Source organism: Mastomys coucha, unplaced genomic scaffold (assembly GCF_008632895.1).
Source record: "Mastomys coucha isolate ucsf_1 unplaced genomic scaffold, UCSF_Mcou_1 pScaffold23, whole genome shotgun sequence".
NCBI lineage: Eukaryota > Metazoa > Chordata > Mammalia > Rodentia > Muridae > Mastomys > Mastomys coucha.
In genome coordinates, this window is record NW_022196906.1 from 94,818,510 (window position 1) to 94,843,876 (window position 25,367).

At 38.9% G+C, this 25,367-nt stretch overlaps 1 protein-coding gene across 3 annotated transcripts in view; it reads right to left on the reverse strand.

Moving 5' to 3' along the window:
• Ppp2r3a (protein phosphatase 2 regulatory subunit B''alpha) overlaps positions 1-25,367 on the reverse strand; it is a 150,144-nt gene that overhangs the window by 71,676 nt on the left and 53,101 nt on the right. For 2 of the 3 annotated variants that reach the window (XM_031345047.1, XM_031345049.1), the window contains 2 exons: positions 12,447-12,713; positions 3,840-3,943 (listed from right to left, as the gene is read on the reverse strand). In XM_031345047.1, coding sequence (XP_031200907.1) covers positions 3,840-3,943; positions 12,447-12,713 — 371 coding nt within the window. Of the gene's footprint in view, positions 1-3,839; positions 3,944-12,446; positions 12,714-16,925; positions 17,396-25,367 lie in introns of those variants that run through there. The other variant, XM_031345050.1, reaches the window with a different exon arrangement.

The window sequence follows — 25,367 nt, forward strand, 5'->3', positions numbered from 1 at the left end:
GCTATCTCTCCAGCCCCCCTTTTTTTTTTTTATTAGATATTTTCTTTATTTATATTTCAAATGATATCCTCTTTCCCGGTTTCCCCTTCAACAACAACAACAACACCAACACCCTGTTCAACAACAACAACAACAACAACACCCTGTTCTTTCCCCATCCTCTTGCTCACCACCCCACCCTCTCCTGCTTCCTGGCCCTGGCATTCCCCTACACTGGGGCATAGAACCTTCACAGGGCCAAGGGCCTCTCCTCCCATTGATGACCAACTAGGCCATCCTCTGCTACACATGCAGCTGGAGCCATGAGTCCCACCATGTGTACTCTTTGGTTGGTGGTTTAGTCCCTGAGAGTTCTGAAGGTACTGGTTAGTTCATATTGTTGTTCCTCCTAAGGGGCTGCAAATCCTTCAGCTCCTTGGGTCTTTTCTCTAGCTCCTTCATTGGGGACCCTGTGTTCAGTCCAATGAATGGCTGTGAGCCTCTACTTCTGTATTAGTCGGGCACTGTCAGAGCCTCTCAGGAGACAACTACATCAGGCTTCTGTCAGCCAGCACTTGCTGGCATCCACAATAGTGTCTGGGTTTAGTGAATGTATATGGGAAGGATTCCCAGGTGGAGCAGTCTCTGGATTGTCCTTCCTTTAGTCTCTGTTCCACAGTTAGTCTCTACAACTCCTTCATGGGTATTTTGTTCCCCCTTCTAAGAAGGATCGAAGTATCCACACTTTGGTCTTCCTACTTCTTGAGTTTCTTGTGGTTTGTGGATTGTACTTTGTGTATTCCGATCTTCTAGGCTAATAACCACTTATCAGAGAGTGCATACCGTGTTTGTTCTTTTGTGATTGGGTTACCTCACTCAGGATGATATTCTCCAGATCCATCCATTTCCCTAAGAATTTCATAAATTCATTGTTTTTAATAGCTGAGTAGTACTCCATTGTGTAAATGTACCACATTTTCTGTATCCATTCCTCTTTTGAGGGACATCTGTTTTGTTTTCAAATACCACACAACTAAGAGCCTTTGAGGAGTATGAAGGAATTAGAAGGACCCTCTAAGTTTAATTTTACTGATACTATCTATGTGTGTGTTTTAAATAGTAAGTGGATAGTATTTTCATTTTACTAGGAGGAAGGGTCTGTAGGCCAGAAAAAGCAAGAAGGACATGTACAAAGAAGGGTTATCAGTGAAATGGGAAGGTTGGCAATGCTGGCTAGTCTTACATTAACTTGACACACAAACTAGAGTCGTATGAAAGGAGGGAACCTTGATGGAGAAGAGGCCTGCACCAGATCTAGTGGTAAGGCATTTTCCATGGAAGGCCCAGCCCATTGTGGGTGGTTCCATTCCTGGGCTGGTGGTGCTGGGTTCTATCAGAAAGCAGATTGAGCAAGCCATGGGAAGCAAGCCAGTAAGCATTACCCCTCCATGGCCTCTGCATCAGCTCCTGCACCCAGGTTCCTGCCCTGCTTGAGTTCTTGTCTTGACTTCCTTCTATGATGAACAGCAATATGGACATGTAAGCCAAATAAACCTTTTCTTCCCTAATTAGCTTTTTAGTCATGGTGTTTCCTCACAGCAATAGAAACCCTAACCTAACTAAGTCACTGGCCCGAATCTCCTAAATGAGTGGCTCTCAAACTGTGGGTCACGACCACTTTGTGTGCTTATGGAGGTCACATTTCAGATATCCTTTATATTAGATATTTACATTATGGTTCATAACAATAGCAAAGTAAGTTATGACATAGCAATGAAATAATTTTATGACTGGAGGTCACTAAAACACGAAGAGCTGTGTTAAAAGGTCATAACATTAGAAAGGTTGAGAACCACTGTCCTAAATAGTGTTTTAAGAAATAACACCTGTTTTGACAGCACAGTCATTCACTGCCATCAGTGATCAGTAGAATTAAACTTAGAGGGTCCTTCTAAGGATATTTGAAAACAAAACAGGGGACAAAACAGAGCTCTGCTGATAGAGCTATGTATGCATTTTGCCTGGCATGTACAAAGCCTTGGGCTCAGTCCTCAGCACTGCATATACCAGTGTGGTAGTAATTAATACCTGTAAATTCCTGAACTTGAGAAATGGAAGCAGGAATGTCAGAGGTCTAAGTCATCACTAGTGAGTAGGAGCCCAGCCTGGGTTACATAAGACTGTCACAAAACTGAGGCAGTGGATCTTTGTGAGTTCAATCCCTGCTTGGTCTACAAAGACAATTCCAGGACAGCCAGGGCAGTTACACAGAGAATCCCCATGTAGAAAAACCATTTACCTATATATCTGTAAGAATGCAATGATTTTGATAAAGCAACTGGATATAAGTTTCCATTGGATATTTAAGACTGTATGTATATTTTTCTTTTTAAAATTTATTCTGGAATGTGTGTGTGGGGCGGGGAGAGAACGGTGCTTTCACAGGGATGAGCAGGCACAGTGTATGTGTGCTGTGGTGGCCAGAGGATGTGTGCTTTCTATCTCCTTACAAGTCTTTATTCATTTAAAGCAGCACCTGTCACTGAACCTGAAGTTTCCACAAGACTGGATAGCAAATAAGAACCTGCTGTTTCCCTGTTTCCGTGTCTCATGCTTGGGTTATAGGTACACACAACCATTCCTGGCTTTTTATGTGGGTTCTGGGGATTTGAACTTAAGTCCTCATATTTGCATTCTTATCCAGAGACCCGCCTCTCTAACCTGCAGATATGTTTTTCTTGTGATACACATGGTTCTGCCCTTCAAAGAGAATCTTTATTTACTTTTATAATTACTATTGGATTTAAATTATGACTCTTTACTTTTATAGGTAAAACCAAGAAAGAAACTGCCAAAAATAACTATTTAAAAGTATTTCTGCAGATTTGCTTTACTGTTTAAAGATACAATATTAAAAACTAGAAAAAAATTAAGTGTACTGGTGTTCTGTTTGTATGTACTACATGCATGCCTGGTGTACTGGTGTTCTGTTTGTATGTACTACACGCATGCCTGGTGTACTGGTGTTCTGTTTGTATGTACTACATGCATGCCTGGTGTACTGGTGTTCTGTTTGTATGTACTACACGCATGCCTGGTGTCTGAGGAGGCAAGGGCTTTGGATGGCAAGAACTAGAGATGCAGATGGCTCCAGTTATCATGTGGATGCTAGGAGTCAACCTAAGGTCATCTAAAGGATCAGCCAGTGCTCTTAACTTTTCAGCCATCTCTCTAGCCCCATTTTTTTTTAAGATTTATTTTATTTATGTGTATGAGTACATTGTAGCTGTACAGATGGCCATGAGTCATCACGTGTGGCTGCTGGGAATTGAACTCGGCCCCACTCACTCCCGCCCGGCTCACTCCTACAGTTACATTCACTGTAACTGTCTTCAGATGCACCAGAAGAGGGTGTCAGATCTCATTATGGGTGGTTGTGAGCCACCATGTGGTTGCTGGGATCCGAACTCAGGATTTTCAGAAGAACAGTCAGTGCCCTTACCCACTGAGCCATCTTGACAGCCCCTCTAGCCCCATTTTTGAGACAGAGTCTTAGTAGATAGCCTTGGCTAACCTGGAATAGCCATGTAGACAAGGCTGGCTTCAAACTCACAGGTCTGCTTGCTTCTGCCTACATAGTGGTAAGATTAAAGGAATGTGTCACTATACCTGGAATTACTTAAAGGCATAAAAGACAAAGTCTTGTGCAAAGAACTTGTAGGTATAAAAGGCAATGAATCATAGAATTTTCCTTATTGAGCCATAAGATACAAAGAAAATGACTAAGCTAATAGGATAAATACCATTCGCGAGGACACACAGTTTGTTGCTAGCCTCAGAATGGCTGCTCATGCACTTGCCTTTTCCACATGGCAGTGAATGACTGTGCTGTCACAAACCCAGTCTTCTCTCCTCCTGCAGCCCTGAACATCGGGGCTTTCCAATAGAGTGGACAGCCACAGACCTGCAAACAACAACAGCAACAATAAGACAGAGTAAGCTAAGAGGAGGGATAGATGGCATGGCCAAAAGAGAGACATGGATGTTTGTTTACCTGTCACGCCAGAGTGGATAAAAGGGCTGTTGGGGTCAAAGATAGGAAGGGAGAAGGAGGGAGAGTGGAAGGACAAAATAGAGGGCTACAAGATTAGGGAGGCATTTTTTTCCCTAAAGTAATTGACTTCCCAAAGTAACAACAGCTGCAAAAACTCAGCGTCTCGTCCTGCTACTCTTACATATTTTTCTACCTTCTAGGAAATAATGTCTAAACTTCTGGTTGTACATGCTCTTCAATTTTTTGAACTGAAAATGCAGTCATTTTTATTACTGGGTCACTTGCTGTTAGAACACTCTACTACTGATTTCCTTACTTCTCCTTGTATATTGTTAGTAAGTTCCAGGTTTACAAAGCAATAACAAAAACAATAACAATAACAAGCAAATAAAACACTAAACTAGAAAAGAGACTGTAGAGATGACTCAGTGGCCAGAAAGCACAGTGCCCTCGCAAAGAGTCAGAGCTTGATTCCCAGCACCCATAGCAGGCGGCTCCAACTGTCATCTGATACCTCTGACCTCTGAGAACACCTGCACCACACACACACACACACACACACACACACACACACACACACACACACACACACACACACACTTTGATATCCCTCTCTCCTGAAACAGCTATAAAATCCATAAAAGTGGTTATAATTCAAGTAAAAGATAAAAGGTAAGAAACAAACGCCATTATCATTTAGTTATATGTTAGAAGATTTCAAGTCATCTTTTATGCATTATAAATTTTGTGCATTATAAAAATTTGGTAAGAACTGAGAATCAAACTTCAAGACCCTAAAAAGCACCAGCTTTTCTTCTCCTTAAGATGTCCTTAAGATGATCTCCTTAAGATGTAAAAATTATCCTTAAATAGTATCTATTTACTCTTGTAAGAAAGAGTTCTTATAAAATTAGTAATTTTTCCTTAAAGGGAAATGTAGTTCCAATAATCATTAACATTAGTAGAGAACGACTCCAAATCTTTCTAATTCTATATACACATGGAAAGTGTATTTCCAGTCTAGACTCTGTGAAGGGGGTCACAAGTTGTTAGAAAATAAAGATACTTTCATTGTACATCATTGTCCTGCAGAGGGAGAGTATCCTTTGGAGGCAGACTAGATGTGTATATACCTTGGGTTTAAGGAAAGTTACTCCTGGTATGAAACTCTTGCACAGGAGCTCCTCATTGGTGCCTGAGGAACACCTAGTTGGACATGCGAGATCCCAAGACTGCCGCTAGTTCATACTAAAAATGAAGATGTGGAAAGCAAGATTCAAGCCAAGGAAGGTAAAAACAGAACAGGCAAAAATAAAAGACTGCTTCCTCCAGGAACAATGATGGCTATTTCACAAGCAGATTAGAATTTAGGGTTTCTTGGAATCAGTGTGGTGGTTCTAGTAAAGAAATGGCGACTAGAATAGTCTTCCCATATTGGGAAGGTCATCCCCTTTGACTGAGTGTGAAACTTCAGGAGAGACACACACTGACCAGAGAGTAAGGAAAGTGACACATAATTAGCCAGTTTGCTCAGCAGAATCTGCTCTGCCAATAAATCCAGTGACAGATGTTGCAGGCTAGAGCTTCTTACATCCATAATTTAAGACTGCTTAAGTCCAGAGGTTGAGAGTTTCTACTAAGGTCAAGAATAAGAAACAGTATTGCTTAGCAACCATGCTATTTTGGTCTATTACAGAAACTATGACTGCTATGCTACAAAGCTCAGTTAAGACACTTTGGGTAGGTAAACTATCAAGTCCACCTTCCTCAAGCCCAGCCCCTGCTTCATGCATAATGCTTTCTAAGGAAAGGCTCCCAGGTATCCTTAGTGATAAGCTCTTGGCTGGGAAAGGTAGTCATCTTTATTTTGGCTGTGGGGGAGCCACAGATAATAAGCACAAAGAAAATTGGAAGTTTTCCTAGGTAGGTTTAATTGTTAATTTGACACAGCCTGGAGTCATGTGGGAAGAAAGCCTTGATTAAAGAACTGCTTAAATCAAACTGGTCTGGGGCATGTTTGTGGGGGAGTGATGAAGGAGGGACCAGCCTACTGTGGGTGGCACCATCCTAACCACTTGAGTCAATCAAGAATTTTTTCAGATGGGCTGTGGTGGCGCATACCTTTGATTCCAGCACTTGGGAGGCAGACGCAGGCGGATTTCTGAGTTCGAGGCCAGCCTGGTATACAGAGTGAGTTCCAGGACAGCCAGAGGTATACAGAGAAACCCTGTCTCGAAAAAACCAAAAAAAAAAAAAAAAAAAAATCAAGAATTGTCCAGCTCAATATCAGGAGAGTTACCAACTTCAGCTGAAACCCTTCCAGGAGATCCATGCTTATCACCTTTTGTAGGGTGACTTCTACTACTAAACAACTTTCATTCTCTTGTGTTGAGATCTTCTCTCCCAAGCCTACTACTATTATTCTGCTAAAGGAACATATGTTATCCCCACGGATGAGTTATCGTTATGGAAGCTGCTTCTTGCAGTAGATGAGAATTAGCACTAGTGGACAATGTGCAGAGTGAGAGGCTTTGGAGCACTCACTTCTACATGGGATGTCTTGATCAGAGCCCTCAGCTCATGGCTCAGGGATCTATGCAGAGGAGGGAGCAGGAAGATCTTAAGAGCAAGAGGTAATTGATGACTTGAAGAAAGCAGGGCCTTCAGATACAACAGGATTGATGCCCATATGAACTCACAGAGAGTGTGGTGGCACACACAAGACCTACACATACCAGATGGGGTCCTAGCACTGAGACGGGGAAGTAGACACAGGGTATCACCCCTAACGGAGATGGCATTTGCAATTGATACCTGCAGGTAAAGGGAGAAATCAGTTTTCTCCAATATCATTGGGTGTTACGACCACACTCCAGGGCAAGAGCTCTACCTAGACGGAAGCAGCTGGCCAACACAAGTCAACTCCATCCTTTGGGGGTGGACTATTTGTTACCTTTTGGCATTTTTTTTTGTCTTTTGGTTGACTGTTTTGATTTTCTGTGTGTGTGTGTGTGTGTGTGTGTGTGTGTGTGTGTGTGTATTTGAGAGATAGAAAACATATAAGGTCGTGGGTGAGATCTGGGAAGAGTTGGAGGAAGGAAAAACATTAAAATATTGCATGAAAAGAATTTTAAGTAAAAAAATGTGCAAAATAGAAAAAAAAAACAGAAAAAAATTAGTAGCTGAAAATGAGGCAGAAAGGCATAAAAATAAAAAGTCCTGTCTATGAGGGGAGAAAAAGAAACTTCTTTCTATGATTGCTGTTAAAGTGTAGGTATGTCAGCTCATAAGAAGTAATAAGTCACCAAGACGTTAATACACGAACTCATTATGATTCAAAGGCAAAATCTCAAAGATAAAATATAACAATAAAAATGCTTTGAAATAGATTAGAAAAGGTCATCCTTCTCTCAAAGTACCTGAGTAGCCAAGTGTTAGGCAGCATAAAAGTATCTGGTGCCAGTAGACAATGTCAAAGGAAAACAATGGGTAAAACGCTGATGGCAAGGCCTGTGGACCTATACTATGACTATTTTAAAGAAACACACGGTTGGCTACGCTTACTGGAAGAAAATGAGTTAGGGTAAAGGGAGCCAGGAGATCAGGAAGAAAGAGCCTGGGAAGTAAGTGACAGACATCTGAGAGTACCTAACAGGGTCTTTAGTAACACAGAAGAGAATTAACAAGTGTGAAGACAAGTATCAAGTGATACAGAAACTATATTTAGAAATCAGCTTTAGAAGAAGCAAAGTAAGAATGAATATGGTAGATAAAGTCATCTGAGTAAAGGAGACTAGACTAAGAATGGCCAGCAACAGTAAGGCTCTCAAAGCAAGGCTGTTCTGATGTGCACAGGAGACTGCTTACTATCTGCCATGTTCTTTCAATGTATTACAGTATTCTCATGGCTGTTCCTTCATGGAATGTCACATGATTTTCCATGCGGAAGAGTAGGTATTTTTATTTTTTTATCCTACTTTGTAGAAGAAGAACTGGAACTGGAGCACAAAGGTGCTCCCTTGTAAGTCACAAGGCACAGTTGGTCCAGATGGTGCTACACCACCTGAAGCAGAGGCTTCGCAGGATCCAGATGAGGGTTTCCTTTCTTTCCTTCAGTGTATACTAGAGACCCTGTCTCTGACAGATGTTTTTCTCTCTGTGGCTCAGTTCCTATGTCTACATTGCCCTCTTAGGGTTATTTTTGAATCACTTTTTTCATCATCACTTGAAGAAATGTGAAAAAATTATAACATACACCCTAAAAATGTAATCAGGCATTAATGGACATTAAGCTCTCTGTGGCTATGTGGGGTCTAAGATGAACAGGTTGAATGAGACCCACAGATGCTAACTGCATAAACATGGTTTTCCATGCACTTAAAAAACTGACTCCAGTCTTTATAGCTGCACTTAAGTGCCACTAAGAGCGGGTTACAAACATAAGCTGGTTTTCTAAACATTTTTATAAACTGCAAGAACCCACAAACATTCATTTACTGCTCTGACAATCTCCTTCCTCCCTCACTGTTCTTTAATGGCAGCCTCTCTTTTCCCTTTCCAACATTAACCTGCTGTAGGACAATGTAAGTGCTAGAGACACAGTTGACTGCCTTGTGGCCAAAAAAAAAGAAAGACTAGAGAATGTTGAAAATAAACACAATTTAGTTAAGTGCTAAGAAATAGGAGCCAAGTAAAAGCTAGGTTAAATAAAATCAGGTAGCTGGAAGATACAAATTTTTAAAATAAGTGCTTTTAAGACTAAAGAGACAGGGCTGGAGAGTTAATTGGCTAAGGAGAATTCTGCTCCTGCAGAGGGTCCATTTCATTCCCAGCACCCATATCAGTTAGCTTACAACCACCTGGAACTCCAGCTCTGATGAATCTGATGCCCTCCCTCTTCTGGTCTCTATGGATACACACACACACACACACACACACACACACACACACACACACACAAAATAAATATTAAGGAATAAACAGGCAGAATTTAGTAAATTAGCTGATATAGTGTAAAAAAAAAAATAAGTTCAAGTACAGCTTGGCCTATAGCAGTCTCAACAACCAAAAAAATGTAAGCAAAACAAATGAACATAACCATGACTTTTAGTTTTGAGACAGGGTTTTGCTTTGTAGCTCATGCTGTATTTGAACTCAAGATGTGTCATTCAAACTTCCTGAATGGGAGGCGATCACAGACATGTGCTACCATGTCTGGTTCAAAATAACTTTTAAAGTAAATATATATATATACATATATATACTTTCATTTCAGTATATCTTGCTATCTAAGCTAACAGTTAATGTCTAAGAGTAGTTAATACAAAGATTTGGCTTTTAAGAATGGAATTTTGGGCTATCTTAAAATTAATCTAGTAATATATATGTAAAATGGCTGCTGTAACATATGATTATTAGCACAAACAGTAAATAGTTAGCTAAATGCTTATCAAAGGAAAACAACCTTGTTTTAAAACCTCCTCCACAGTGTTGGCTTCAATACAGGCAACTGTATGTGACACCACGCCTGGACTGATATTCATATCATGAAACTGTTAAAAGTCATTCCTTTGGTTCCTACCACCAAAAAAACCCTTCCCTGCCTTCACTCTACTCTTTCTACTTGTCTATGGAGCAGGAAAGTGCTACTAAAGAACAAGGGTGGGAGAGCCAGATGAGTAGGCTGCGAGGAAGAACAGGCTGAACAGGCTCCTTAGTCAAGGGGCTGGTAATATTCAGAAGAAAGAAGAAAGAAGAAGGAAGAAGAGGAGGAAGAGAAGGAGGAAGGGAAGGAGGAGGAGGAGGAGAAGGAAGAAGAGGAGGAGGAAAAAGAAGAAGAAGAGGGAGAGGTTGAGGAGGAGGAGGAGAAGGGAGAAGAGGAGGAAGAAGAGGAAGACAAGGAGGAGGAGGAAGAGGAGGAAGAAAAGGAAGAGGAGGAAAAAGAGGAGAAGGAGGAAGAGGAGGAAGAAAAGGGAGAGGAGGAAGAAAAGGGAGAGGAGGAAAAAGAGGAGGAGGAGAAGGAGGAGGAAGAAGAGGAAGAGAGGAAGAGATGAGGATTCCAGGCATCTTTATTCAAGACAGGCAGGCTGCAGGCCTATGACCAAGAGATCATTGCCAGCATGAGCTTTGTATTAGTTACTTTTCTACTGCTGTGATACACAGTGTCATGACCAGAGCAACTCACAGAAAAGTTTATTTAGAGGAATAAGAGTCCATGATGGCAGAGTGCAGGCATGGTGGCTAGGGGAGCAAGCTGAGAGTGTAAATCTTGACCCCCAAGCAGGAAGCTGAGAGAGTGAACTAGAAATGGTGGAAAGGTTTATACTCTCAAAGCTCACTTCCAATGACATGCCTCCCCCAACAAGACCACACCTCTTAAAGCTTCAGAACAGCCTCATCACTTGGGGACTAAGTACTCAGATGCCTGCTTTCAAAGACTGCTTTGTACTGTCCTGCTTTCTCTCTATAGCCAGTATAGATCACAGGACTTTCCTTCCCCAATGTCCATAAAAATGTACTCAGATTTAATCTGGTAGACATTTTCTAGCTGCTTCTAACCTATCTAGTGGTAGTTTCTGGAACCTGTATCAGACTATGGGGAAATATTTCATTCAAACCACTATAGAGCTCTGTAGACACAGGGTACCCAGCTTCATACCTGGGACATTTTCTCCTAATCTGCCCATTTGAAGCATTTCTACTTTAAAAAAATAAATCATTTGGCAAGTATGCAGTCAACATCTGATAAAAAAAATTCTGAGAGGTTCTAATAAATTTAATTATGAAGACCAATGTGTGTGTGTGTGTGTGTGTTTGTGTGTACATGCACATGCATGTTAGAAACCAGCCTTGTTTATTTAAAAGCCTTTTGACTATTAACTTAGCAATTCACACGGCTCTCCTACAGTAAAGCTATCCTTGCTTTGCACTGTCCTGCCCTCCGATATACAGCCAGTGTAGATCAATGTGCTTTCCTTCTTCAAGGTCTAGAAAAAATGTTCTTAGCTTTAATCTGGAAGACATTTTCTAGCTGCTTCTAACCTATCTGGTGGTACTTTCTGGAACCTGTCTTAGGACCTGGTCATCTCTTTTTTTCTGGCTAGCATCTGCAATGCTTCAAAACCCTTCCTTTATAGATATTTGCCCTAGTCTCTGGAATTTTGGTATTACAAATTACTCTCAAATGAAAATTTTACTTATCCTTGATAAATTTTCTATTTAGATCTGTAGTTTTAGCCTAGTCAGAGAATTTACCATCTTCAGTCTGTCATCTAACACAATAGCTACTGCTCAGGGAATTGGGTAGGGAAACTCAATACCCTAAAAAGAGAACCTCTAATTTATATGGCTATTTATCCAGAGTTGGATTATTTGGTGTATGATCATGGAGATAACATACACACAAACAGCAACATGCTACAAGAGGAATTGTTTCTTTACATGAACACATTCTATGACGTCTAGTAAGTTCTTGTGGAACTATTTTCTACAAGGTAAAACAGTACAGACAGGTAAACTCTTATTTCTAGAATAGAAACATCTAAGAATTATCAAGTAAGTTCTAACATGGGGAGAGGATAAAGAAAGAATAAGAAAAATAATTACCTTTCATTTTCTTTAAATCACTCTAGTTGTGATCCATTTAATAGCAACATAAAATTCAGTAGGGTTGGTTACAGAAGAGGTGGGGCATGAATAAAGCAGTACTTCAACAAGTAAGAGGAGAGAAAGTATGTAAAGCACATGTTGGGCAAGTTGGCAGGAGTGGAGTGGAAATCCATCACAAAGAAGTAGGACACTGTAATAAATATCTACACTTGTGAGCAGGCAAGAGAGTTAGGCTCATGCAGCAAACAGGTATTAGGTAGTTTCAGAAGGCATCTCTGGGGCCTGACTCTGGAGGCACTGAAATATGAAGAGGTAGAGTTAGTACTTTATCTCAAAGAATAAATTTTCAAATTAAAAAAAAAATTCCTTCCAAGTGGAAGTGTACATGGGGGTCGCAAGAAAAAATATTATTCCTTCCAAGTGGAGGAGTTCATGGGGTTTCAGGCATTCTTTGATTTCCTACTTGCTTCTATTTGGTTCTCAGGCCCCTATAACCTTTAGCCTCTTAAAGTACAGCCTGGAAACACTGCTAAATTCTAAGGCCAGTCTAGTCTACAAAGAGAGTTCAGGGTCAGTTAGGGTTAAGATAGATAGATAGATAGATAGATAGATAGATAGATAGATAGATAGATAGATAGATAGATATAGATAGATAGATAGGACTCTATGAAGAAGGACCACTGTTAGAGATGCATTAGGATCAAATACATTTCATCATAGATAGACCAAAATCAAAACCTGTGCTTAAAGCTAGAGCAAAGAGGCGATGAAGAGGGATAGTGCATTCATTCAGTAGTTACGTTACCTTTGCAATTCTCCCCATTTCATGAATATCTGCTTTCTGATCTTCAATATCCTTGAAAGCGGTTTCAATTCTGCTTAGGATCTGTTCATGGTCACTGCAGGTGTCTGGGAGTCCTTGAGGAAAGTAGAACTGTGGAATGTTTATAGACAGCGGTGTATTCACAACACCACTCTCACAAGGAACAGGGGAGACCGGCTGGGGGCTACTTGGAAGGGTGGCTGCAGGTGGAAATGGTGTTGCAGGTTTTTTTTCAGGTTTATTTTGAATCTGGAAGAAAAATGTGATTATAAGATACAAAAATTCTTAACAGTATATATTTCTCAGCATCAATAAGAAGTGAGACAGTGGCAATCAAGGGTCCACTGTAAAGTGTGCATTCTAGAGGGCAGTAAGCAACTTTCTAGGGAATGTTTTCCATATTAAATAAACATTATTTGTCAATACTTAGTCACATAATGTATGGTTTAAAAAATCCTGCAGTAAATTTTTCCATCTATTAGTTGGCAAATATTTCAGGATAATCAAAGACCAGTTATCAGCTAGAACAACATCAGCTGATAAAGATCTTAAAATGTATTCTCTTTTTGTTGTTATTAGAAGAATTAAAAATAAAATTCCAGTTTATTGTTGAATATTGTTTCACACATATATCCAACAGGCCAATAAACAAACAAACAAACACAACTTCATAAGAAAAAAATCCAGGGAAACACACTTTTATCTTTGGCCTTTTAAAATCATTCCATACAAACCAACTACTTGTAGTGTAGGTAGGAACATACTCAAACAGTTGCCCAGGAACACCGCAAAGGTAGCTTTATGGGACAGCCAGTTGGGGTGAAGGTATATCTTAATCTCTTGGAGCTTTACTAGTTATGTTCTTTTGGGGACAGCCAGTTGGGGTGAGGGTATATTCTTAGTCTCTTGAAGCTTTACTAGTTATGTTCTTTTTGAAAACTGTTTTTGGTGTTTGTGTGAATTTCTAGCCTTCCAAAGAAGAAATGATAAATTCTTTAAAATTATACAACTAATGTCTGTATTGGTGGTATAGTGGTGACCATAGGGCCTTCTAAAATATATACAATTAGGGGCTAGGGATGTAGCTCAGTGGCTAGCGTACTTGACTACCATTCACTAGGCAGTGGGTTCAATGCCAAGTCCTGAACAAAACCTGGTGTGGTGGTACAAGCTTGTAGTTCTAGTACTTGGAAGGTAGGAGGGTCAGGAGCTATATAGGTCATTCTCTGCTATCTAGCAAGTTGGAGGCCAGCCTGGGCGTCATGAGACTCCTTCTTAAAAAAGAAAATATACATTGAAATGTATTTGAGATATGGGATATTTTATTTTATTTTTCTAGTTTGACTCTGTCAAAGTATAATTACTACCAGCACTTCCGGCTGGTTTGTTTGCCCCTTCTCCTAAGATAGCGGGTTGTATTCTCTAAGATATAAATTTAACTCATTTTTGGTATGCTATAATAGGCAAGAACTAGGGTCACTAATTTCATTATAATCAGTCTTTCCAGTTAAGTAAATGTTAATTTATAGTTTATATCTTTCCTTTTCTCAAAAAGTACTTGTTGTGGTATACTTCATGGGACATTGGATAGAACAGTGTGAAGAGAAATGGGGAGACAGTGGAGAGATATTACTCAGGATCAAGGAAAGAGTCAAGGGAGGTCTACCACCATTTAGATAGAAGTGTTTGCCTTCATGTGTGTGTGTGCACCACATATATGCTTGGTGCTGTATAGGTTAGAAGAGGGCTTCAGATCTACAGGGTCTGGAGTTACAGATGTTTAAGAGCCTATGTCGGTGCTGTCATGGAATCTCTCATGTCCTCCCTAAGAGCAGCAAGTGTTCCTAATGCTGACCCATCCTGCAAACCCCACAGATCTGGCTTTTTAGTAATTTATTTTTTTTACCAATGAAGAATAAATTCAGTTCTGAGATTCCTAGTAGAAAAAAAAATAAAAAAAGGATTTCATGAAGTTTTGCAGGGTTCTAAATTAACAAGGGTCATGAGCATGGCAATGAATTAGATGCTGCATCAAGTATGAAAGATAAACACAGTTATTGAATAGTTAGGGTTTTTTTCGGGGTGTGTGTATGCTAGAAGTCTCATCTAGTACTGGTGGATGGTAGGCAGGTTCTCTGCCACTAAGCTATCTTCACAGACCTAAGTTGTTGTTGTTTTTTTAATTTACTGTGAACATAAAGTATTATTCAAATGCTCTTTTTAAAATTACTCTGAACAGTGATCCCATATAAAGCCATAGTCAAGAAGGGAAAACAACGAGGCCAATGAACATAAAAACCACACAGCAGTAAACAGTGATGGCTTACTAGTTGGTGACCTCAGGAGCATTACCTAATCTTTTAGAATCTCAGTAATAAACAGAAATCATAATCCCCACTCTATGGAAGATTGTGGGCACTTAAGGAAATAACAGAATGCACGGAGATAAAGGGTTCCAAGCAGAGCTGAGCACATTGTCCTTGTGAAAGGCAACGAGTGACAAAGCCAAACAGTGGGGTTCCCAAGAGATTACAAACAATGCAGAATTTGGCACAGTCCTTTAGATTCAAAATAAATATTCATGTCCACTTGTAAAGCAATCTAAAGTTTATAAACCTCTCTTGATTTAGCAAAGTGATAATCTATTTTGAATAAACATTTCTTTGCCTTAATGCTAAATCTGCAAATGCCACTGCACAGTCCTGAGTCAGCAGCACCCGAGAGTATTCTTAAACTCTGAAACAGGGCAGATCTTCAGAGGCTCTGCCTAGATTGTGAGTATTATTAGTGTGGTGTTTAATCTGTTATTTTATGCAGAAAGAGGTTTGTGAGATATAAGTATACAATCATCAAAATTCTGTTTCTTGAAAATATTTTCAACAGTATGCTACGCAGGGAAGTTAGGCTTAATTTCAGGGCAATTATGGTATTAGAATCAAGACCACTGGTACTAGTGGGTATGGACACATGCTGAGTCCTAGAACAAGACCTACAATGCTAACTGTGCATTTGTGCTGACAGATGAACACAACACTGAGAACAAACGCTGACTGCCAAAGTTAACTGAATGGCAAACACTTGACAACCTACTGTTCTCTTCTCTTGTGTGTATACTTCCTCATACAAAGGAACTGACTAATACGAAAGTATTTATTAATTCATTGGTTAATAAGGAAAAATAATATAAAGAGAATGCATTTATTCTGAACTTTCAGCTCTATTAATTTGCTTGCAGTTGTGTTACTAGGAGACACATAATTTAAAACTTAAAGTAGTATAATAAAGCTGATTTTATAAACATAGATTTAAAAAAATTGCAATTTTTTTGCCTGATTTGTCAACAGGTTTGACATATCTTCATTTTAAACTAAAGCTGTTTTGGTCCAGTATAGGACTAGTAATAAAAAAAGAATACATTGGGAAAAGAATCTCAATTCTCTACTTCGGCTTTCAGCATCAGTATATTACTTAGTCATTCTGAACAGCCACTGATATTGTCATTATAATATTTCCAATATTTGGCCATTCTGACACACAGAAAGCAAAAATGTCACATACCTTACCCCCCCAAATTTGAAGTTTTTCTGGGTCAGAATAACTATAAAATTATGTTTCCTTGCTGGAATTTGGATGGTTAGCATTTATATAGTCCCCTCCCCCCATTTTAGTATTGTATTCCATGTTAGGCAACTTATGTATTTAGACAGACACTGGCCCTAAGAGGGTAAGCAGTGTAGCAAAGACTAGTCATCACTGGCAGCAATCAGTGTCAGCTTGCTAGAGGATGGCATTTGTTTAAAATTTGGAAGAAATTGTTATGCTTCATTGTTTACACATCCACAGTATATTGCAGACACACACAGTTGTTGCCATATAAAGATGGGAGCTGCTAAGATGGTTAAGTGGATAAAGGCATTTGAGTTTGATCCCCAGGGCCTACATAAAGGTGGAAGAAAGAAGTGACTTTGTAAAGTTGTTCTCTGATTTCTACATGTGTGTTATGGCATGTGTACTCACATACATCATCACATACTAATAAAAATAGTGAAATATACTCTGCTTTTTCAAATATTATCAAGATCCATATTCTTTTAGACAAACATTCATTATATCTTAATAAAATCTACTGATTTAAACTTACAAATAAGTTTTCTACAGGAATTCTCACTTTCTAGTATGCTTGATAAATATTTAGTAAGTTGTATTTATTGTCTGCAAAACACGATTCCTCCCTAGAGGATAAAAATGTGAGTACTGTACTCCGGGTCCAGAAGCTCTATTTTTAAACCCGCTGGAATCCCTCTACAAATAGCTTTCTGTAAATAGCTGAATAGCGAACACAGATTAATTCCTTGACCTAATATCAAGATACAAGTGAGTAATAAAATTATTTGTATGTTAGTTTACTGGGTGGCTGTATTAGTAATTAAAATATTTAAAAGAAACACCCAAGTTTCAAACCTGCGTCTGCTGAAATGACTTCAGCCTCTTCTTAAACCGTGATGGGAGAACAAAATCACAGCCCCTTGCTAGGAAAGCTAATTCTCCCCTTAAGTCCGGGTCCCTTCGCAAAGATGCCTCCTTGATCATCATCTTGGAAAAGTGAATGTTTACTTTCCAAGCGCTCAGCTCACTTCTGAAGACGGTGTCAGTCTTGTCAGTAGAAAGATACTTTTTTCTTCTTATCTCACAAATAAATTATATTTAATCATTGTGCTCTCTCAGCCTCCTGGGACCACAATCCATGCTTGTCCTAACATGCAGCTGTTTTCCAAATACAGCCTGTGACTTGCAATGTCTGCTCACAATATTCCAGTTAGAAACACAGCCTGCAAAAGGGCCTATTGCTTCTTGTGGTGCATTATGTGAAATTGACCTGTACGTGTTGAGAATGCAGAGCCTTCTGGGAAAGAAAGCACTCACGGCTCCTAGCACCACAATTAGAAACATTACAGCTGGACCCAAGAATAGCACCTTCTCAGATAATGCTAACTTCTGAAACTGAGAACGGAGGTGCTGACCACATACGTTATCCTCAAACCGGGGTGAAAAAGAGTATGTGGAGAATTTTTGTCTTTTGTCTACTTGATATTGTTTAAAAAAAACAAAACAGAACAAATTGAACTTCAAGTTTGAAAGTATTATTTCAAGAATAGCTTTTCAATTATTATCTGAAGGGGAAGCAATTATTCTATACCCTACTAATCTCTTCACTCAAAATATGACAGAAATCATCATTCTTATATTTTACTAGTTTTAAAAGCAGACTATTTTAGCCATTGAAATAATTATAGATATAGTTTGAAATTTTATCTTCAAAAGTGTTTTTAAGAAAGTGGAAGCTGGGCAGTGGTGGCACACGCCTTTAATCCCAGCATTTGGGAGGCAAAGGCAGGTGGATTTCTGAGTTCAAGGCCAGCCTGGTCTACAGAGTGAGTTCCAGGGCAGTCAGGGCTTTTAGAGACAGGGTTTCTCTGTCTCGAAAAAACAAAAAACAAAACAAACAAAAAACAGGAAAGTGAAATAACTTACCACCCTAACAAAGAAATATCAGATAGATATTGATGAATGAAATTTTTACCAAGCAAGGGCACAAAAATGGTCAAAAAGAATTACAGTACACTTTGAGCTTACGAGACTTCTTCCTTTGAGGAACTTTAAAGAAATAAAAATATTTTACCATCTATTAAATATTGTCCTAATTTTAATATTTATAATTTTAAGTCATTCACTCATTCGAGTATTGTTATGATCACTAAGTGCCAGATGCTGTGTCGGCCAGGAAACCAGAGATGATGAAGAAGTACCTTCTTAGTTCTCTCACATTGCTTTGTAGGACAATGGTGAATTGGACAAAAGGACAAGAAATATTTACATATTTCATTTAATTCTTGTATATTTCTTAAGTTTTAAGGTCAGAACAATGGTTAAAAGTCCAAATACTGGTGAAGTGTGGGCTGAATGCCTTTAAACTTAGTACTTGGTGAGGCAGAGGCATGCCTCTATGAGTTCTGGGCCAGCTATGGCCACATGAGACAGCCTCTGCCCTCCCTCCCTAACACACACCAAAACACAAATGCTGCTTAAAGCTCCCAAGGAAGAGTTACTCTGTTGCTCTTAAGGAAACATTTCTGTATCTTTTCTTTTCTTTTCTTTCTTTCCTTCTTTCTTTCCTTCCTTCCTTCCTTCCTTCCTTCCTTCCTTCCTTCCTTCCTTCCTTCCTTCCTTTCTTTCTTTTTTCATATATGTGAATACACTGTTACTGTCTTCAGACACACCAGAAGAGGGCGTCGGATCCCATTACAGATGGTTATGAGCCACACTGTGGTTGCTGGGATTTGAACTCAGGACCTCTGGAAGAGCAGTCAATGCCCTTAACTGCTGAACCATCTCTCCAGCCCTTCTGTATGTTTTCTGATGATGAAATAAGTTCCAAGTTTACATTTATAAGACAGTTTTTAAAAAAGTTAAAAAAAATCAAAGAGCACAAGGTCAGGGCCCTTAAGGGTGTATAAAGAGCTGGTTGTGGCAATAAGTTATTGACAGAGAAACACTAGCATGAGGTTTTTTGATTTTTACTTACTTATTTGTGTTTGCATGGAATTATTGCTGTTTGGTCGTAGTAACCTGACTTACAAGGAGCACACCTGAAATACAGAAGCTATTTAGAAGCTGTTTTTAGTGTGGCCTCTTCTTTATTGGGAACAATCGAGTATAAGCAAACTTCACTGCAGACACCAGCAGGCTCTATAACTTGCTTTCTTTCCTCTGAAGACACAGGTAGCCCTGTCTGCACTATGTGTACTATGTGCACACTGCGAGTCTCCAGGGCAACAATCACACACAAGAGACCAACTAATGCTTTCTGTTGTGAGGATCACTGGGATTTTCAGCTGTTATTTTGAGATCTGGCTGTCAAGACTGGAATTCCTTTCCTGTGGACCATTCCTCCAGATTAAGCACGCTTAGGTATGAAGGATAATTTTGTGACAGGCTTCTTTCTCTGTGTATATTTCAAGGCCTCACATGAGGTAGCATGTACCAGTACTTTGTTCCATTGTTTGGATACTTGAGGTGTTTCTATTTTTGGGCTATTATAATGTATGGAGAGATAATCTCAAGTTCAGGAAGATTATCTCTTTTGCCCAAAAATGCTTATTCTACAGCAGAGGTTCTCAGCCTGTGGCTTGTGACCCCTTTGGGAGTCAAATGACCCTTTCACATCAGAAATGAAAACACAGATGTTTATATTACAATTCATAATAGGAGCAAAATTACAGTTATGAAGTAGCAACAAAAATAATTTTATGGTTGGGGGTCAGCTCTGTGAGGAACTGTATTAAAGGGTCGTGGTTGAGACCCACTAGAGGAAGATATATGAAATGATGAGTTCCTGAGTGGGGGCTTTGTGGGTTTCCTGGCAGAGGCACATGCAGGAGAGGATGACCTTACTGCTAAGATCCTAAAAATGAGGCCTTCAGTATCTCAAACAAGAAAAAAAAAAAGCTCCCTTTTTATGTCATAAAAGCATCTACGGGACCCAGGAGAACAGTACTAAGTTTGGAGGAAGAAGCTGTGCTCCAATGGAAGGTAAGTCAAGAAAAGTGGTATAAGATTGTATGTGATGCCAATATATTCCCTCCCACAGAATTCATTCTGTAAGGCTTACTCTGAAACTTAGAATTGTTTTGAAAACAATTTTCTAAATCTTATAATTATCTGGCCTTCTCTCTTACAAAATGAAGGCAATGATATATAACCTTAATTATCTTTGGAGAGAGTCAGCTCTGGGCAATGTTTTAAGAAGGGTTGCTTAAAAAAAATTCAAAGATTGAGTAGAAAACTAAATCACTTATTTTGATTTATGTATTAATGCAGAGTGTTATGCTAGGGGCTGTAGCTATGGCTTAGTGCTTACCTAGAATACACAAGGCCCTGGACTGGAAAATTCCCAGGACTGGAAAAAGAAAACGTGCGCGCACACACCCACACCCCCCACACACACCCCCACACCCACACACACACCCACACACACACCCACACACACACACACATCCTCAGACCAACCAACCAACCAACAACCCCCCATCAAAATCGTGTTTATTGCTTATCAACAATGTTATGTTATGCCAAGTAAGCCGAGCCCTTGTTCTGCACACATGGTAACTTACCATCACTCACCAGCCTCAGCTGAATGTGGTTATGGAGACCAAGATAACATCAGCCAAGAACTTCCAGTTAGGAAGGCAGCTGGGATAATCCAAGCAGCAAAGACTGCAAATATGAGTAGTAGAAACACAACGCTGACGTTTGTAGCTCTTGTATCAAGTTTGAAGAAGAGAACTTTATAAGTTACTCTTTCTCTGAGATGAATGCTTTTCCAGGTTATCACAGCTAATTAATCAGATTCTTACCCTCACCTAATGTCTGTGTCACCTCCAAGCAGAACCATTGTTCATTGAAACAGTTGGTGAATGACTTTATGGCTAGACCATCTTAAAACACACACCATTTCTTAAATGAATGTAACCTGTTCTCTGTGGGCTGAGAATAAAGTCACTCACTCAAGTCAAATAGCTTTGACCATAACAGGAAGTCTGTATCCAAAAATTGAGCCTACAATTCATTCCTCGGTGCAGCAGAACTATCAACTCTCAGCTTAGCTACGATGGAGGTAAAATCCTTTGGTGATGTGAGGGTCATTGAAGTACAGCCTTATTACAATGAAATCCAATGTCTAAAAATTGTTCTTATTTTGGGCTTGTACCACAGTAAGAGCCAAGATTTTAAACTCTACTAAATACAAAACAAACAAACAAAAAGACTCTATATATTTATCTTCATTTAAGAAAATACTAGTAGTGATGTATTATTTTGAAATATACAGTTAATATGTTTGGAGTTATTTAAAATTTATATTGAGAAAAATGTATGTATTTTCAGTATTGCTGTCGACAAGTATCTACATAAGACTGTTCAATTGATTGTTGTTTTATATCAAACAACTTTTATAATACTCATTTTATTGCTACAATATTTTAAAAATTTTAAGGAATATGACAAAAAAAGATATTGTAGGTATTGAAGAGGAGGTCTCTGGGAGGAGTTGGGGTACAAAAGGGAAACAAGAATGTGATTTAATTCTATTACTTAAAATATGCTTTTAAATTTTAATATGTTAACAAATTCAAATAAATTGAAATCATGTAACTTTTCTCATCATAATGCAATAAAAGTTAAAAAAAAAAAAGACTGCAAATATGAGTAGTAGAAACACAACACTGCAAGGGCAGGGAATCAGCCTAGTTGTTGAGAATCCATGTTGTAGTGTTGGAAGCAATTGCAGAAAGACAATAGAGAGTGGGTCAAAAGGATTTTGCTAAGAAAATACCAAGAGGAAATAAGTTTCATAGTAGAGAGGAAGTTGTGATATATCAGCACTATACTGTTGACGCTAACAAAAGGAAGTTGGTTCATTTTGGAAAAAGACAGTGAATGTTCAATCAACCTGGACATGGTAGCACATACTTGTAGTTCCAGCTACCAGGAGGCTGAAGGAAGAGATCACAAGTTCAAAACCTGTGCAATTTGGCGAGGCCCTATCTTAAAACAAAACCCCACCACCACCAAAGGAAACAGAAGATTTTCATTTCATCAACATATTAAACAGATGCAGGAAGGAAGGAGGTGGAGAGGAAGCAGTATGGTTAAATTTTTTTTTAAATTTTTTGTTACAGGGACTCACTGTGTAGCTCTGGCTGGCCTGGAACTTACTATACAGACCAGGCTGACCTTGAACTAATAGAGAGCTGCCTGCCTCTATCTACAGAATGCTGGAATTGTAGGTATGCACTACCACATCAAGCCTAAAACATGTTATAGGTGTATGAGTACATTATCAGTAGCTATAACCACTGCAAAAATGTTTCTCCTTCACCCATCAACCATAAATTGCACATAAAAACTCAAGGGATAATATGACCTTAGGAATTTAGAAAGAGAGTTAAGTTCATATGCATCAAAACAGAAGGCTGGAATTGGTGGTCAAGAATATACTAACGATAACAAGCACTATGTTGTGAAATACATGTCAAAGCACTGTGGTCTTTAAAAGTACATCTGCAAGAGGAGACTGCATCCTTATCTGTAGCCTAACGTCATTATTGCTTTCTGGGAATCTCAGAGGAAATAGAAGGACCCCGATTCAAAGGTCTGCATCTGAAAACTCTTTTGAAGTAGGGAGACTTAAGGTATAGAATAAATAAGCTAGAAATCAATTAATACAGATAGTTTTATGGGAGTTCAAGCCTGGATGTAATAACTACAATCTTTTGAAGTACTTTGAAAAAATTACTTTTATTATTTTATTTTTCTAAAAGGATTATAAGAAGAAAATTTAAAAATTACAGAAATATGTGAAGTCTCTAAAAATGTTGACCATTGTTAATAAATACCTCAGGTATCTGTTGAACTGTGCAGGTTAGATTTTGCCAGCTTTAAACAAAGTAGAGTCACTTGGTATGAGGGACCCTCAGTTGGGAATTGCTTCCATCAGATTGGCTTGTAGGCAAGCCTGCAGGGCATTTTCTAGATTAATGGCCCACTGTGTGTAGTGTCATCCTTGGGCAGGTGGTCTTGGGTTGTATATGAAAGTGGGTTGAGGAAGCCCTGAATAGCATGTCAGTAGGCTGCATTCCTCTGTGGCTGCTTCTTCAGTTCCTGCCTGTAGGTTCCTGAGCTCCTTCTCTGGATTCCTTCAGTGATGGAGTCTAATGGGTAAGATGTAAAATGCTTTTCCTCTGCTGTTGGTTTCAGTCAGTGTTTTATAACAGCAACAGAAACCACACTAGCACGGGAGCACTCACTAAGTGCTACTGATCTAGGTTTTGGCATATGGTGAGTAAACAAAACTAATGTGCTAACCATAAACAATCTCTACTACACTCCTGAAATCTGTGCTTGGTAACATGTGGAAATAGTTCAAATTACAAAATTATTTAAAAAGCTTTAAGACTTTAACTTGTACTTGCCCACCTCATTTTTCCTTTTGGTGCTAGAAATGGATGGATGCATTAGACAACCACTGAGCAACCTCCTCAGCGCATCTGTATTTTTCTAATCTAGACATGTTGTCAGGTTTCATTAGACTTACAGTTTTGATATTTTTACCAAAGTTAAATTAAAAAATGTTTCTAGAAGGAAGCTAGGGCTTATTTTTTAACTTGAGTTAAAATGTTATTGCTCCATTAAGCTTAAGAGACCCAAGTTGACTGTAATGCCATCTGCTGGTAGCAACCAAACAGTACTAAAGTTTGACTTACTGGGGCTGGGGAGACAGTTTAGTCAGTGAAGTGCCTGCAGTACAAGCATGAAGACCTGAGCTCAAATCTCCAGCACCCACATAAAAGCTGGACATTGGACATGGAGGTATGTCTACAACACCAGTGTCAGGTGGGGTTCCTACAGACAGGTGGATCCTGAAAACTTACTAGCCAGCTAGTCTAGTTTATCAGTGAGCTCTGGGTTCAGTGAGATCTCATCTCAAAAATAAGGTGGAAAGAGACAGAAAACGATACTAGATGTTAACCTCTGGCCTCCATATGTATATTTCACCCAACCCCAGACACACAGACACACATACAGAGAGATAAAATATTACTTATATACAGTCTTTTAGTGTTTACTTTTAAAGAAAATTATTCCATTAACTTCCATATTAAAATATGGCCTCAGCACAGTAATTCATTCATTCATAATTACAAAACCTTAGGGGACCTTAGCTGGATTACTCTGTCCCACCTCTACAGGCTGTTCTTAGTCATATTCGACTCTTCTGCATACTCATCTGCATGGATCAGCTATTCTTGAACCTACAAAGTTAATTCCTGTCATATAGAGGCTTTATATAAAACTTCAACTGTCACATGCTAGCCAATGACTGTGTGAGAAATGAGTGACATTGTGAGAAAGCTGTCCAAAAAAAGAAGTTGATAGATGAGGGGAGGCAGAGATTAGGGAAAATGGCTATATATGGTTACTTTAGGCAAAAATTTACTTTTTAAAAGTTGTTTTTCCTGTCTTAGTCTCTAAAGTTGCTAAGCTTACAGTAGTACATTGCCACTCTCAGTTTTATTTACCTTTTAAATGTCTAATCAGACACTGGCTGGATATCATAATCCATAGGTAGTTTTTGTTACTGATCTTTAATGAAGCTTCTAGGACTCAACAAAACAGGACATTGAGCCTTATCAAACTCTGCTTTGTTGATTTAATGTAAACTACTAACTAGATAGGAGCCAGCAAACTATTTTTATAAATGCCCATGTAGTAAATAAACTCTGTAGGCTTTAGGGTCTTTATCTCAACTACTCAGATTAGTAGGTAGAACACAAAAGCAGCCATAGATCATCAAATGAGGTGTGGTTATGGTCCTGGCAGCAGTGGATTTGGCCCAAGGGCCTCTAGATGGTTGACCCTTGGTCTAGGCTAGTATCCAATTTCTGAATATCCTCTTAGTATTTTCTTTTTGGCTTCCTCTCATAACAGGAGTTTGAATTTCATTTTTATTTGGTCAACACATACTACTTACTCTTGGGAAATTATTTTGAAATCATATTAAAATATTAATGTATGTAATATTGTTAAGTCAATCTTTTTTAATGTGTCATCACTACTGTCATTTAAAAGTACTGCTTACATGTCTACTTCTTAAACATTTTAATTTCTAATGTTTTAATTTCTAAAATGCTTAAGACATTTTAATTTCTAATTAAAATGTTTAAGCTGTTAGTTTTCCAGCTGTCTAAAACAACAACAACAACTACAACAAAAAGGACATAATTATAAAGTTGTTCTTAAAAGAAATCATAGGTCAACCATGGTGGGACATTTTTGTAATCTTAA